The sequence below is a fragment of the Ostrea edulis genome, chromosome 1 (assembly GCF_947568905.1).
Source record: "Ostrea edulis chromosome 1, xbOstEdul1.1, whole genome shotgun sequence".
Lineage (NCBI taxonomy): Eukaryota > Metazoa > Mollusca > Bivalvia > Ostreida > Ostreidae > Ostrea > Ostrea edulis.
The window spans coordinates 5530856-5546725 of NC_079164.1; the positions used below are offsets into that span (position 1 = coordinate 5530856).

General features: G+C 39.2%; 1 protein-coding gene and 1 long non-coding RNA gene across 4 annotated transcripts in view; one reads left to right on the forward strand and one right to left on the reverse strand.

Annotated features, from left to right (window-relative positions):
* The window catches only part of LOC125679173 (uncharacterized), a 4727-nt gene extending 3367 nt beyond the window's left edge, over positions 1–1360 (reverse strand). Inside the window, exon 1 of the long non-coding RNA XR_008799367.1 lies at positions 681–1360. This is a non-coding gene — a long non-coding RNA (uncharacterized LOC125679173). The remainder of the gene's footprint in view (positions 1–680) is intronic.
* LOC125665131 (protein mono-ADP-ribosyltransferase PARP12-like) overlaps positions 1–15870 on the forward strand; it is a 43588-nt gene that overhangs the window by 14897 nt on the left and 12821 nt on the right. For all 3 annotated transcript variants that reach the window (XM_056152060.1, XM_056152053.1, XM_056152052.1), the window contains exon 2: positions 14595–14657. In XM_056152060.1, the coding sequence (XP_056008035.1) occupies positions 14595–14657 (63 nt within the window). The remainder of the gene's footprint in view (positions 1–14594; positions 14658–15870) is intronic.

Below are 15870 nucleotides of genomic sequence, written 5' to 3' on the forward strand. Positions count from 1 at the left end.
GAAGCATTGTACAAATTCTCAAGTCTATCAGATAAGCCATAAAGGAGAAGTGTTCACAAGGTATTTTAACATCTTCCACCCCTTTTAGATCCACTATATCTTTTAGGAAAAACTTTGGATCCTCCCATTCCGACAATATGCACATCTACAAATGACAATTAAGCATTGTACAAAGTTTCAAGTCTATCCAATAAGCCATATGGGAGGAGAAGAGTTCATAAGCTATTTTACATCTTCCACCCCTCTTAGATCCACTATAACTCTTAGGAAAACAATTGGATCCTCCCGTCCCAACAATATTCACATCTGCAAATGACAATGAAGCATTGTACAAAGTTTCAAGTCTATCTGATAAGCCATATAGGTGGAGAAGCGTTCACAAGATTTTGTGACAGAAGGAAGGACGGACAGAAAGTACAAATACAATATGTCTCCCCCTGGAAGAGGGAAGATATAATTATATGAGTGCATGTTTATATACACACAGCACTAAACATAACTTAAAGTAATTCCACCCTCCTATGATGTCATCAGATTTTGCAAAATCAATGATTTATTTAGATTTATGCATGATAGGAACATAAATTTTGTTAGTCTTTTCCGATAGTTATTGTAAAAAAACAACCTGTTAAAACAAGAGGTACTGTGAGCAATGCTCACTAAGAATACCCCTCGCTTACCCCAATCTCCTAAAGGGTGTTGGAAATAGGTAAAACTTCAATATTATGATCCAAAAGGTATCTAGGAACACAGCATCTCCATGCGATGAAAAAAGCCATTAAAGAATTTAAATGGAAACCATATTGCTACTTTGATGTCCAGTGCGCGTGACCTTTGACCTTTTGACCCCAAAATCGATAGGGAACATCTTCATCCCATGGGTAGTCCATATATATGATATGGTGACGGTAGGTGGAAAGGATAATGCTTTAGAGCCCGGAAACCATTGCGTCTACAGACGGACGGACAGACAGACGGACAACCCGATTCCAGTATACCCCCCCCCCCCCACAACTTGTTGCGGGGGGTATAATAAACTATTTCAAAAGTCTAAGTTATAGATGAATAATCAATGATACGATTTAAATCAAAATAGATGTGTGTAACATTTCACTATAAAGAGTTGTATGAAAATGTGATTTGTGGAAATAAATAATAATGCTATAATTCTAATTAGAGGCCTGTGATCTTAATCACATCCTAATTAGTGTTAGAGTCAGCCCCCTGAACTGGAGCATATCCTAATTAGTGTTAGAATCAGGCCCGTGAACTGAATCATATCCTAATTAGTGTTAGAATCAGGCCAGTGAACTCAATCACATGCTAATTAGTGTTAGAATCAGGCCCGTGAACTCAATCACATGCTAACTAGTGTTAGAATCAGGCCCGTGAACTCAATCACATTTCAATTAGTGTTAGAATCAGGCCCGTGAACTGGATCATATCCTAATTAGTGTTAGAATCAGGCCCGTGAACTGGATCATATCCTAATTTGTGTTAGAATCAGGCCCGTGAACTGGATCACATTTTGATTAGTGTTAGAATCAGGCCCGTGAACTGGATCACATTTTAATTAGTGTTTGAATCAAGCCCGTGAACTGGGTCATATCCTGATTAGTTTTAGAATCAGGCCCGTGAACTCAATCACATTTTACTTAGTGTTAGAATTAGGCCCGTGAACTCAATCACATTTAATTAGTGTTAGAATGAGGCCCGTGAAGTCAACCACATGCTAGTTAGTGTTAGAATCAGGCCCGTGAACTGGATCATATCCTGATTAGTGTTAGAATCAGGCCCGTGAACTGGATCACATTTTGATTAGTGTTAGAATCAGGACCGTGAACTGGATCATATCCTAATTAGTGTTAGAAGCAGGCCCGTGAACTCAATCACATGCTAATTAGTGTTAGAATCGGGACCGTGAACTGGATCACATTTTAATTAATGTTAGAATCAGGACCGTGAACTGGATCATATCCTAATTAGTGTTAGAAGCAGGCCCGTGAACTCAATCACATGCTAATTAGTGTTAGAATCAGGCCCGTGAACTCAATCACATGCTAGTTAGTGTTAGAATCAGGCCCGTGAACTGGATCACATTTTAATTAGTGTTAGAATCAAGCCCGTGAACTGGATCACATTTTGATTAGTTTTAGAATCAGGCCCGTGAACTCAATCACATTTTACTTAGTGTTAGAATTAGGCCCGTGAACTCAATCACATTTAATTAGTGTTAGAATCAGGCCCGTGAACTCAATCACATTTTGATTAGTGTTAGAATCAGGACCGTGAACTGGATCATATCCTAATTAGTGTTAGAAGCAGGCCCGTGAACTCAATCACATGCTAATTAGTGTTAGAATCGGGACCGTGAACTGGATCACATTTTAATTAATGTTAGAATCAGGACCGTGAACTGGATCATATCCTAATTAGTGTTAGAAGCAGGCCCGTGAACTCAATCACATGCTAATTAGTGTTAGAATCGGGACCGTGAACTGGATCACATTTTAATTAATGTTAGAATCAGGCCCGTGAACTGGATCATATCCTAATTAGTGTTAGAAGCAGGCCCGTGAACTCAATCACATGCTAATTAGTGTTAGAATCAGGCCCGTGAACTCAATCACATGCTAGTTAGTGTTAGAATCAGGCCCGTGAACTGGATCACATTTTAATTAGTGTTAGAATCAAGCCCGTGAACTGGATCACATTTTGATTAGTTTTAGAATCAGGCCCGTGAACTCAATCACATTTTACTTAGTGTTAGAATTAGGCCCGTGAACTCAATCACATTTAATTAGTGTTAGAATCAGGCCCGTGAACTCAATCACATTTTGATTAGTGTTAGAATCAGGACCGTGAACTGGATCATATCCTAATTAGTGTTAGAAGCAGGCCCGTGAACTCAATCACATGCTAATTAGTGTTAGAATCGGGACCGTGAACTCAATCACATGCTAATTAGTGTTAGAATCGGGACCGTGAACTGGATCATATTTTAATTAATGTTAGAATCAGGCCCGTGAACTGGATCATATCCTAATTAGTGTTAGAAGCAGGCCCGTGAACTCAATCACATGCTAGTTAGTATTAGAATCAGGCCCGTGAACTCAATCACATGCTAATTAGTGTTAGAATCAGGCCCGTGAACTCAATCACATGCTAATTAGTATTAGACTCAGGCCCGTGAACTGGATCACATTTTAATTAGTGTTAGAATCAGGCCCGTAAACTGCATCATATCCTGATTAGTGTTAGAATCAGGCCCGTGAACTCAATCACATCCTAATTAATGTTAGAATCAGGCCCGTGAACTGGATCATATCCTAATTAGTGTTAGCGTCAGGCCCGTGAACTCAATCACATCCTATTTAGTGTTAGAGACAGACCCGTGAAGTGGACCATATCCTAATTAGAAGCCCATGAACTCAATCACATCCTAATTAGAACCCAGTGAACTCAATCAAATCCTTATTAGTGTTGATTCTGTACCTCCACTTACAAAAGATTTTTAATGTGCATCTCGGGTACGAGTTAATACTAGACCTTTAGTAAAAACGAAAGTAAATTGTATGACGTATGCAATTTGTGTGTGTTTGAGTTCACGGAACTTCCGATTGTATCAGTTCACGGGCTTATAGACCCTGCCATTAGCGATGAGAGTCCCCTAGGCTTTATTCCGAGATACTGAACAGTGGTTGGCAGTAAAATTATTTGAGACAATGATCAGTTCAAATGATTAGCTATTTTACAAAGAACAATGAAATCACGCACAATTATAGAAAAGTTTGATCAACTCAAAATTACTCACTTCAATTACTCAATATTGCTCAATGTTTGTCTTTGCTCAATTTGACTCTGTATTAATGAGATAAATGTAGCGGAAGTAATGGTAAAGGTGAGTAATGTATCATTCCTATGTAAAGTATTTAATACTGACTTTGTTTAGGAAAGACTTATTCAGCCACGTCTATACCTTACCGTTGTTAAGCTTTCTCTTTTAATCGGTGTTCTTCTTGGTCCAGAGATGTGTGTGTAAACTGATGCTGATTGTGAAGATTTAAGGTGCAGACTGCCCAGTAGGGGCCCTGCTACACTAGGTTTGTTGCGGCGAGGCGACGATGGTGGTCGACCTTCGGATCCCCTGGAAACAGGGACGGGTCTTCTTGAAGATCCAGGGATGGTTAGGTCCTCCAGAAGGTAGTGGATGGGTCCATATCCTCTTCCCAGAGTCCATCGCCCTAGGATTCCCACAGTATAGTCGGGTGATGGGCTTCTTGAAGGTAGCTTGCTATTCTTCATCTGTGGTCGATCGACCTTCGGATCTCCCTCAGTAAAATCGGGGAGACGGTCTTCTTGAAGACTGTGTTTAGGAGGCGGCAAAGGAGGAACGGAGGGAGCATCCCATCGGATCCAGTGCAGAAACCCACCAGCTCTGTGCTTGAATTTGTCTAAATAATTTAGATAGTCGCCTAAATTTCCTTAGTTACTGGCTGAAAGCAGAAGGATAGTTGTGTGTATGCAAATGTATTTATGGCCGAAAGTGTTTAACGTGGAGTTGACAAGGCTCGCACGTCCATTACTTTATGAGAAAGCCATAGAAGACGCGTTAGACCACTGTCTTTAATAGATAGTTGGCCTCTTGCATCGATGCGTTATTGTATAAGGATTTACTTGATAAATTTAAGTGTATGTGTGTCTAATTTAAACTATAATACAGAGAGCTTTATACCCTATTATGGAGCATACGCTTATTGATAATACAGGGAATAGGATTCTGAATCCTATATTTTATCCAGGATATGCCTGGATATATTAAAATAGCTTAATAGGCCTAAATGGGAAATTTAATATTAAGGACTTAGGGGTTTTGTGTTTGATTATTGGCTGTAATTTGTGTTATTTTAAGGCAAAACATGCATGTTAGTATTACTGTTTATATTTTTATTTATTTGTGGGTTTTTTGTTGTTTTTTTGTTGTTGTTTTTTTTTGGGTTTTTGTTTTTTTTTGTTTTTTTGTTTTTTTACATTATATAAAAGGAATTAGTTGAGAAGGGTATGTTATTTGGGTAAAAGTATAAGCATAAACTGCCAAGGTAAGTGATGTGTTTATGGTATGTCTGGGTGTTTTGGTGAATAAATCTTAATGGCGGTGGGCATGTGTTATTGCCGGGAAACTACAGTTAGCAGAAGTGACTGATACCTGCAGTAGCCCTTAAAGGTTAAAATGTATAACTGTCAGCCACTTCCGTTACCAGAGGTGTTGCTTCAGGAGTGTCAGACAGTTGAGGGTGTAAGTAAAGCGTTAATGAGACATTTGACACCGGCCCAGGGTTAAGCCCCGGACCACTGCCAGCAGACAACTTCTGACCTGACATAGTACCAACGCCACATAAACCGCTACGATGATAGAGAATAATGAGAATGAGAGAAGATGCCACCAAAGGCAAGTGGTCGAATCCTACCCCAACTGGGGCATCTCTACAATAAGATAAGGAGTTCGAGCCAAAAGCAATTAGTAGAACTTAGATATTGAGTATGGATGGATGTGATGCAGCGTATCCATGAGGCAATTGGCACCACCACAAGGTTAAGCCCCGGGCCACTGCCAGCAGACAAATTCTAACCTGACATAGTGCCAACGCCACACAAACCGCTACGATGAAAGAGGATGAGAGAAGATGTAGCCAAAAGCAAATGATCGAATCCTACCCCAACTGGGGCATCTCTACAATAAGATACGGAGTTCGAGCCAAGAGCAATTAGTCACACTTAGATGTAGTTAGTATATCCTGTGGATGTGATAAAGTTTAATATTGCTGGTACGATGGTGCTAATGTTGCAGGCGGATATGGTTAGTAGGGTGTAAAGGTCAAAGGTAGTGACTCCTGCTGCATGTAGTGTTTGTATGAGGCTTGTTCTATAGTGGTTGTGAAGTGGACAGTGTAAAAGGTAATGGGCGATTGTTTCTGGCAGTGTGTACATTTGTTGTTTGTGTGTCTGGTGTACTGACCTAAATCGCCCAATAGATTGGTTGTTCCTACCCTCAAGCGTGTGATGATTTTGTCATAGTGTATACAAGGTGAAGATAACGAACAGTGATCAATCTCATAATTCCTATAAGTAATACAGAATAGGTAGTTGGGCAAACACGGACCCCTGGACACACCAGAGGTGGGATCAGGTGCCTAGGAGGAGTAAGCATCCCCTGTCGACCGGTCACACCCGCCGTGAGCCCCATATCTTGATCAGGTAAACGGAGTTATCCGCAGTCAAAATCAGTATGTGCCAAGAACGGCTTAACAATCGGTATGAGACACGTCAGACAGCATTTGACCCAATGTGAGGTTGTATTGACGAACTAGATCGTTATAACGACCATAGAATTTGCGAAGTGCTGACTTCAATCGAGACTGTTGAAACCCCTGTACCATCAACTTGTTTGTCAGTAGCTTACCTCGATTTAAAAACTGTAAACTATGTTAGAGTGATATTTGAGAGGTTTTGAGGATGGGTTGGATTAGATTTTAGATATGAGTTTGGTGTTTGAGTTAGTTGTTGTTTGTAGATGCCAGTTATAGTGCGATGTATGTAGCTGTAAATTTCTCTGACCCCTACCAATATGTCATATCTAACCATGTTATGACCTAGTGATTGTTTTGCAGTGTTGTCGACAGTCTCGTTTCCTTGAATGCCGACATGTGAAGGTATCCACTGGAAGTGGATGTGTTGGTTATATTGTGTGGAGTGATGCAAGAGGGTGAGGATGGAGTTTGACATGTTTGTAGTGTTTGTAGTGCACTAAGGGAGTCACTGAGAATTACCGTTCTCCGATATCCCTTATTGTGAATGTATTTGAGTGCAGCAATTAGAGCGATTATCTCCGTCGAGTAAACAGATATGTTGTCCGTGTATCTATACCCCTCCTCTATGGGACCGCTGGGGTCATAGATGGCTGCACCCGTTTTGCCTGTGGTGGGATCTTTACTTCCACCAGTGTAGATATTTTGGAAGCCTTGGTAGTGTATGTCTATGTGTTGCAGTGCAATTGCTTTGATTTGTAATGGGTTACTGTGCTTTTTGGTGATTGCACTGCCGATATTGGTGCAAACTGTAGGAGGAGGAAAAGTCCATGGAACCATTGGTAGCAATTGTTTGGTTGGTGACTCAGGTAGCCCATAAGTGTTTGCATACTTCCATATTTGGTAACCAAATCGTCCATTTCTCTTATCCTCCCCAACCTTTCGTTGGATTTGATGTCAGTGTATGCGTATGTATGTGGTGCTTGCAATAATGTATTTGTAGGATTTGTTTTGTCAGAGGAGACCCTAACTAACCCAGTACCTTAGAGAAAGTTGTAGTCTGCGTAGGTTAAGTGGTAGTTCTCCCGATTCCAGTAGGACTGTGCTTTTGTCTGTTTTGTGGTGATTTCTAAGTGCAATTCGGAGTGCCAACTCTTGGATCCTGTCCAGACTTTGAAGATATGTCTTGCAACCTGAGTTGTAAGCCTGGCATCCGTAGTCAAGTGTAGATTTGTATAGCATTAGAAGAGTTTGTTTGTCAGCACCGAATTTTGTGCCTGAAACACAATGCATAATATTCAGCATTTTGCAGCATTTAATTTTGAGTTTTTCGACGTGAGCTTTGAATGTCATATGTTCGTCGAAGATGACTTCCAGAAAGGTTACTTGTGATTGTACCTTGATGGGTTGATTTCTTAGGTAGAGTTTTAGCTGGGATTTGTAGTTAGTGTGCCTTGGGTTAGTTTTGCCAAATAAGACTGCGACATTTTTAGGTTGCGATAGCTTGAAACCCCACTGGATGGACCAGTTTGAAATTGAGTCTAGAGTGCTTTGAAACCTAATGTTGATGATTTTAATAGAGCGACTTGTGTGGTGAATTTGCGAGTCATCTGCAAACTGGAAGAGATCAGTCACTTGGTATCGTTGTTTATGGCGTTGTATTGTGGATGATAAGTCGTTGATCATGAGATTGAAAAGTGTGGGACTGATAACAGAACCTGTGGTGTACCATTGTCCAAGGTGTGCGGATCCGAATTGGGCTGGTTTACTGTGACCTGTATTTTCCTGTCTTTGAGGAATGACCTGATGAAGCAGAGTGTGTTGCCAGTGATGTGGAACTGATGACGAAGATTATATATAAGTCCATCATACCAGACCAGATCGAAGGCTTTAGAGATGTCGATGAAGACCGCTCCTGTGTATTGACTGTTTGCCATTCCTCTTAGTACTTTGGTTTCCAGCTGGACAAGATTGTCTATTGTAATGCGACCTGGGCGGAATCCATTCTGTGCAGGGTCGAGTTTGCCTTGTTTATCAGGAACATGGTGATTCTTGCCTAGTTTAGGTATTGGAATGACTATGGCATTTCTCCAGCATGTTAGAAATTGTTTTTCTTTTTAAATAGTTGATTGTAGAAATGAAGTATAATGTTCGTGAAATTTGGAGGGAGGTGTTTTAGCACGAAGTATGTAATTTTGTCCCCTCCTGGTGCAGTGTTTTTGTCATGTGTGAGAGTTTGCCTGAGTTCGTGCAATGTAAATGGTAGATTGAGTGTTCCAGTGTTGGGACCTGTGTCTTTGACGTGGAGTTTGTGTTTGAATCGGTCCCTGATTAGTGCATATGCTAGATCAAGGTTGCTATTGTAACTAGCTTGTTGAAATGTTTTAGCAATTAAATTTGCCTTGTCTTGTGAGCTGTATGCATTTTGTATTCTTGGAAGAGTTGTCCTAGTGTTTTGCCTAAACTTGCTTTGACCTTTCTCCAGACTGTTGTTGTGTTTGTACGCCAGTGTAGTGTTGAAATAATGTTTTGCCAGTGAGTTTGCTGTTCTTGGAAGATGACATGTTTTGTTTGTTTACATGCTCTGTTGTATTCTGCCTTGGAGATGTGTCCCTGCTGGAATTCCTTAATCCTTAAAGGCTTTCCTGCTAGCTTTCCTGGCTTGAGTGCAGTTGTCTGTCCAAGCAGGGTTAATTGGCCTGGTGACTGTTTTACCTGAAGTTCTGAGTATGGAGTGTCCAGCTGCTTGAAAAATAGTCTTGTTGATATTGTCTAGATATTGATATATGTTGTTATACCCTATAGCTTCGAGCTGATTGGATAGTGACTGAGCATTATCATTGGCTAAAATCTAGCTATTTGTTTGGTCAATGTATCGGTAACTTTCAATCCACTTCCGAATTCACAACTTTAGCTCGAATAAAGGAATATATAGGAATACATTTATCACACAGAGATAATGCCAAATTCGTTTCAATTACTCCAACCCTTACCCACACTTTTTTATTGTGACATGTACAAGGGAGGGGGGGGTCAGAGCAGACTCCATAATGAAAAGTGGGGATTCTGCGACACCAGCTAGTGTCGTTGCTTTGCCTACCTTCTACAACTTTACTTCTAATCAAGATATGATTCAGTTATCGGATGAGCATTCTTCAAGTTAATCATAACCATGACACAGATTTGAATTTTGTGTATTTGTGTGCTAACTTCATGCGCAAAGAAATCGAATGACAAGGATGCGACTGAACTCAAAGTGATGCTTCATTTGTAAATATTGCAGTTTTTACACGGCAATAGCTGGTAGAATATTCATGTAATAACCGAATGCTAGCGTTTTGGATGGTAGATCCGCGAAATAAAGTTGTATAGCTTTCATTCATATGTCGATTTAATATATCCCTGTGAGCTCGAAATAAAGGACACCACAGAGTCGTGCACTTCTGCTTCATACTTGGATATTTTATTGAAAGTAGACATTAACGGCAAACTAACAACTCAACTGTATGACAAACGGGATGATTTCAGCTTCTCCTTCGTCAACTTCCCACATTTATGTAGCAATATTCCATTATCACCTGCATATGGTGTTTATATATCTCAACTGATTCGATATGGAAGAGCTTGTTCTGGGTATAGTCAGTTTTTAAATCGAGGTAAGCTACTGACAAAGAAGTTGATGGTACAGGGATTTCAACAGTCTCGATTGAAGTCAGCATTTCGCAAATTCTATGGTCGTTATAACGATCTAGTTCGTCAATACAACCTCGCATTGGGTCAAATGCTGTCTGACGTGTTTCATACCGATTGTTAAGCCGTTCTTGGCACACTGATTTTGACTGCGGATAACTCCGTTTACCTGATCAGGATATGGGGCTCACGGCGGGTGTGACCGGTCAACAGGGGATGCTTACTCCTCCTAGGCACCTGATCCCACCTCTGGTGTGTCCAGGGGTCCGTGTTTGCCCAACTATCTAATTTGTATTGCTTGTAGGAGTTATGAGATTGATCACTGTTCGTTATCTTCACCTTGATAGGAGTTATGAGATTGATCACTGTTCATTATCCTCACCTTGCATAAGGTACATCTAGGTAATGCAGCGACACTAGCGGATGTTGCTGAATTCTAACTTTTCAATATGGAGTCCGCTCTGACTTCCCCCCCCCCCCCCCACCACCACCACCACCACCACCACCAAACATGTCAAATCGCCAATCGTTTGGGTAATAAAATTGATTAGGAAGCTCAGCGGCGTTTGGGCGTAAATAAGCGGGGGCTTGGGGGGGGGGGGGGGGGGGGGCAGCCCCGATACGTCAAACTGATCGTGCAAGTCTATGACATAGATTTTTAAAAATAATTAAGCGAGGATGTTGGGGCCGGCCCCCAATTCGGAAGTGTCTTTGGCCAGTTTGGGCTAAAATGTCGATTAAAACGGGGTTTTAAAGTGTTCTTTCCCAATGTCCAACTCACTAAAATATTTTTCGTAAATAGAAAGAATCAATATCGTTTCTCAATCCCAGATGAAATTCAGTTTCCTTACATCAACATCAGTGACGATAATATTCAGAAGAATTAAGTAAGATAAAGCACACGAGACGATTTGCTAAACAACGGATTCTATCTATTTTGGAACATAAACTGTACGTATTTTTGCATTGTGTTTTCATTTTGAATTTAAAAAACTCTTTTTAAAAACCAGGGTTTTTTAAACTTTATTTTATACAAGAAATTCAATTCTGGACTTACTTTTGCAGTTTCCTGCCGTTTTAACGATTTTACCGATCGCTCACTCGATCGTGTATATATATATATATATATATATATATATATATATATATATAAGCACTAAAATGACCAACAACACGAACAACAGTGAATTGTCAAATTTTCGGGACAACCTTTCCTTTCCTCAGGACGATAAAATATTTACATAGAAAAGAAACCTAAATAGAAAAGGAAACTGAAACTAAAACTTATCAGCTTTTGTAGCTTAGTTACAGTTTTAGTTTCCTTTTCTATGTAAGAATTTTATCGTCCTGAGGAAAGGACAGGTTGATCTGAAATTTTGACAATTTTGTTGTTCGTGTCGTTGGTCATTATTAGTGCTTTTTATATCTTTTTTATTTGACCTCGTATCTACTATTATATCCGACACTTTGGATGTTGGGTGTTGTTGGACTATAGTGTGATATATATATATATATATATATATATATATATATATATATATCATTTATACGGCGCCAATTTTGATGCACCAGATGAGCAATTCGACAAATGATGCCGCTTCAGTGATGCTCAAGCCGAAATTTTGGAAATTCGAAGTAACAATAAACTTGTAACAGCTAAAACGAATGCTAGAGTGCCAAAAATAGGAGCCAATTTCATTCAAGGATAAGAGCTATGCATTAGAGAGACAATCCTCCATTTCGAAATGAATTTCTAAATTTTATCTCAGCAATTAAATATACATCCGTATTTTCAAGGTAGTAACGAAGAACTTAACTACTAAACCGCCTCTAAGGTGAGAACCTCGTAAGTTGTAAGAACTTGTGTTCAAACCTGCTGTAATAGAATAATTATGTTCAAACCAAACCCCTTTCGCGGCACTTATTTTAGCGCCATATTTTGTTGACCGATATACTTGAGGTGTTCCTGGAATTTTTTAGGGTTTCTTAAAACTAAAGACAATGTGGATTTCATGGCTAGAAAAACACATCCATTTAATTCCTCGTTACTAGGCTAAATATATGTGTATATGTTGAACATATTTACAATCCTAAAAAGAAATAACCCCCAAATAACAAACACTAGATGAAACCCCGCGCAATGACATTGCATTGAGGTAGGACTTTTTAATGCGTGTTTGAATAGTTGTTCACATGTACTGAATGTAAGATATATTTAATTCAATTGAATTTAAAAACAATTTATGAATGATTGCATTGCACGTATTACTTCTGCCAGAGTTATTGATATCGATAAAACTGAATTATTAGGAAGTCACTTGGATCTCAAAATTAAATGTTTTTATGTAATATAAATTCTCTCTCTCTCTCTCTCTCTCTCTCTCTCTCTCTCTCTCTCTCTTGAGAATTAAATAATGATTTTACGAATGCAATTGTAATCCGTCATGCCGAATAGTTGACCAAAGACAAAGTGAACGGTCGTTTATAATTTCAAAATTTGAAACTCGGTATTGCGAATGTGTTTATAATGTTAGGTTTTGTCCAGTGCGACAATTTAAGAATAAAATTGTGAATGCACGTCGTTTCTTCCCGTCAAACACAATGATCAATTAAAACGTAATGCACTACATGAATGACAAACAGAAAAACTGCTATATTGTAAACAGTAGCCTGATTCCATAAGGCTCACTATACCTTGAAATAGTGTCTCAAATCAGTATGAAATGATTTAATCATGAAAGATATGATGATATATCATAAGTATGTATGTCGAAAAAGGCAAAATTATGCAATTTTTGAATTAAAAAAAACAACAACAAACAACATTTCCAAACTTCATTCCATCAGATATGAAATAAAGACTTTGTAGGATTTGAATTCGGGATCTGCAGTTCACCAGCCCGATGCTTTAACTACTGACCAAGGATGATAGATAATGAAATCGATTGATGCAAGTAATTTCACAAAACATTTAAACACCATCTCGTGACGTGACATGAGTATCGTGACGTAATGCTATAAAGAGTTGAAGGTTTAGCGAAAACAGAACGGGTGACGTAGTCTTTTAAAAGCTTTAACTGGACTGATTCCCGATTTCCCCCAAATTTTGTTTTTCTCTTTTAATTATCAAATAGTTTTTTTTTTAAAATATGTATTGATAAAATAATGAAAATCATTTATACTGACAATTTTGAAAAATTCGAATACACCAATTTGCTCTCAACCTCGCTTTGAAGATCATCCGGACTTCAAAGGTTTTTTCATGCTGTTTCTGAGACTTTTAAATGCATATTTACATCACGTGATTTTAAATGACATTAAAAGTGCTGTGTAGGAAAATATTTTATACTCCTTAGGGGTTCTACACTCGCCTTTCAAGTATGAGATTATTCCCTGCTTTTTGACAGATTTTTCTTTGAAAATTCACGAGTAAATAAGACAATTGAAAATGTATCAAGTATAAGATCTAAATCGCCCGCCATGTTGTTGACGAAGTCTGGAAACATGTGACTTTCGTTGTCATCGGTGGGCGGGGCGTGGAAGCGTGAATTCATGTAATATTGGTACATTTTAGTTCACCTCCAAAAAGTTGATAAGAACCAGTGGAGTCACATTCACAACAACTTAAAGGGACTGGTTTACGATTTTTGAAAAAAATAGTTTTCATATTTGATGTCAAACATTAAAAATATAACTGATTAAATGATGACAGTCAAAATTTTGAACTTCTGAACGCAAGAATAAAAGCAATATTTTAGCCTTAAATCTGTGTTATGTAAACATGAGAAAGATATAATAAACTTAGATCGATATCCATTTCTTTTGAAAATTTCGTAAACATAACATACCGCAATCTTTGTTTACAAAACAAATAATAGACTCTCTAAAATGAGCTTCTGTAATGATGTATAACCATGATTTTTATGTGAAATCTTTTAAATACATTAGACAATAGATTTTGATCATTAAAAGTGAAAAACAAAATTTTGGGCGAAATCGTGAATCAGTTCCTTTAAAGTTTACATCCAAGTTTGTTATTTCTTGTTCCGTGAGGATCCGAGTTAGAATAGAGCCTCAGTACCCCTTTATTTGTCGTAAGAGGCGACTAAATGGGCGGTCCCTTGGATGAAACAGCAAAAACCGAGGTCCCGTGTCAGAGCAGGTGTGGCACGGTAAAGATTCCTCCCTGCTCAAAGACCGTAAGCGACCAGTATAGGTCTACCTTTGCAGCCCTTCACCGGCAACGGTGACGTCGTCATATCAGTGAATTTTTTTTTCGAGCGGGACGTTAAACAATATACAATCAATTAATCTTATTTCTGTAGATAAGTGAACTACACTCAAGAAAACTTCTAGCATGAAAGGTAAAGAATATCAAAACTCCTAAAAGCAATACAAAATAGAGAGTTGGGCAAACATTGGACTCCTGAATATTATACACTGTATATTAAACTTTGAATATTGCTGCGGTCCAATAATTCTTGCCACCGGTAGAGGACTATGTATTGCCATGCAATGCTCTCAGAATGCTTGTTTGATTTATGATTTTGAACTGTTGGAACCAGTAGGAATTGGAAATCTTTGTTTTTATTTACTCAGAACAGAGAAGTAAAGTTAGAGGAGGACGAGGATCTGGAAGTTCCGATGACAATGGACCTCGCAGTGAGTATCAGTAAATTAGAGGATCTGGACGTGCCGATGACAATGGACCTCGCAGTGAGTATCAGTAAATTAGAGGATCTGGACGTGCCGATGACAATGGACCTCGCAGTGAGTATCAGTAAATTAGGGGATCTGGACGTGCCGATGACAATGGACCTCGCAGTGAGTATCAGTAAATTGGGGGATCTGGACGTGTCGATGACAATGGACCTCGCAGTGAGTATCTGTAAATTGGGGGATCTGGACGTGCCGATGACAATGGACCTCGCAGTGAGTATCAGTAAATTGGGGGATCTGGACGTGTCGATGACAATGGACCTCGCAGTGAGTATCTGTAAATTGGGGGATCTGGACGTTCCGATGACAATGGACCTCGCAGTGAGTATCAGTAAATTAGAGGATCTGGACGTGCCGATGACAATGGATCTTGCATTGAGTATCAGTAAATTAGAGGATCTGGACGTGTCGATGACAATGGACCTCGCAGTGAGTATTAGTGAATTAGGGGATCTAAACGTAAAGGTCAAGGGTCAAACTTGACATAAGAAGAGACTGTCCGCTCTATATCTTGAAAATCCTTTGCTTGACAGACATCAAACTTGGTACACTGGTACATCTCTATAAGTAGATGACCCCTATGGATTTTGAGGTCATATGAACCAAGGCAAATTGGACATAAGAAAATAATTTCGCTTCATAGGTTGAGAACCCATTGCTCTACAGACATCAAACTTGGTACACTGGTACATCTTTAGGAGTAGATAACCCCTATTAATTATCAGATCACATAGTGAAAAGTCAAGAGTCAAACAACTGGACATAGAAATATACTGTCTCCTCAATATTTTGAGAACCCTTTGCGCGACAGACAATAGACTTGGTACATTGTAAGGAGTGGATTACCGCTATTGATTTTGAGGACAATGGTCAAACTGGACATAGAATGGTACTGTCCACCAAATATATTGAGAACCCTTTGCTTGACAGAAATCAAACTTGGTACAATGGTATATCTTTAAGAGTAGATGACCCCTATTGATTTCGAGGTCACATGGTCAAAGCTTAAGAGTCAAATCCCGTGGGGATCCGGGTTAGAATAAGTCCTCAGTACCACTTTGCTTGTCGCAAGAGGCGACTAAATGGGGCGGTCCTTCGGATGATACCGCAAAAACATTAGGTGTGGCACAATAAAGATCCCTCCCTGCTCAATGGG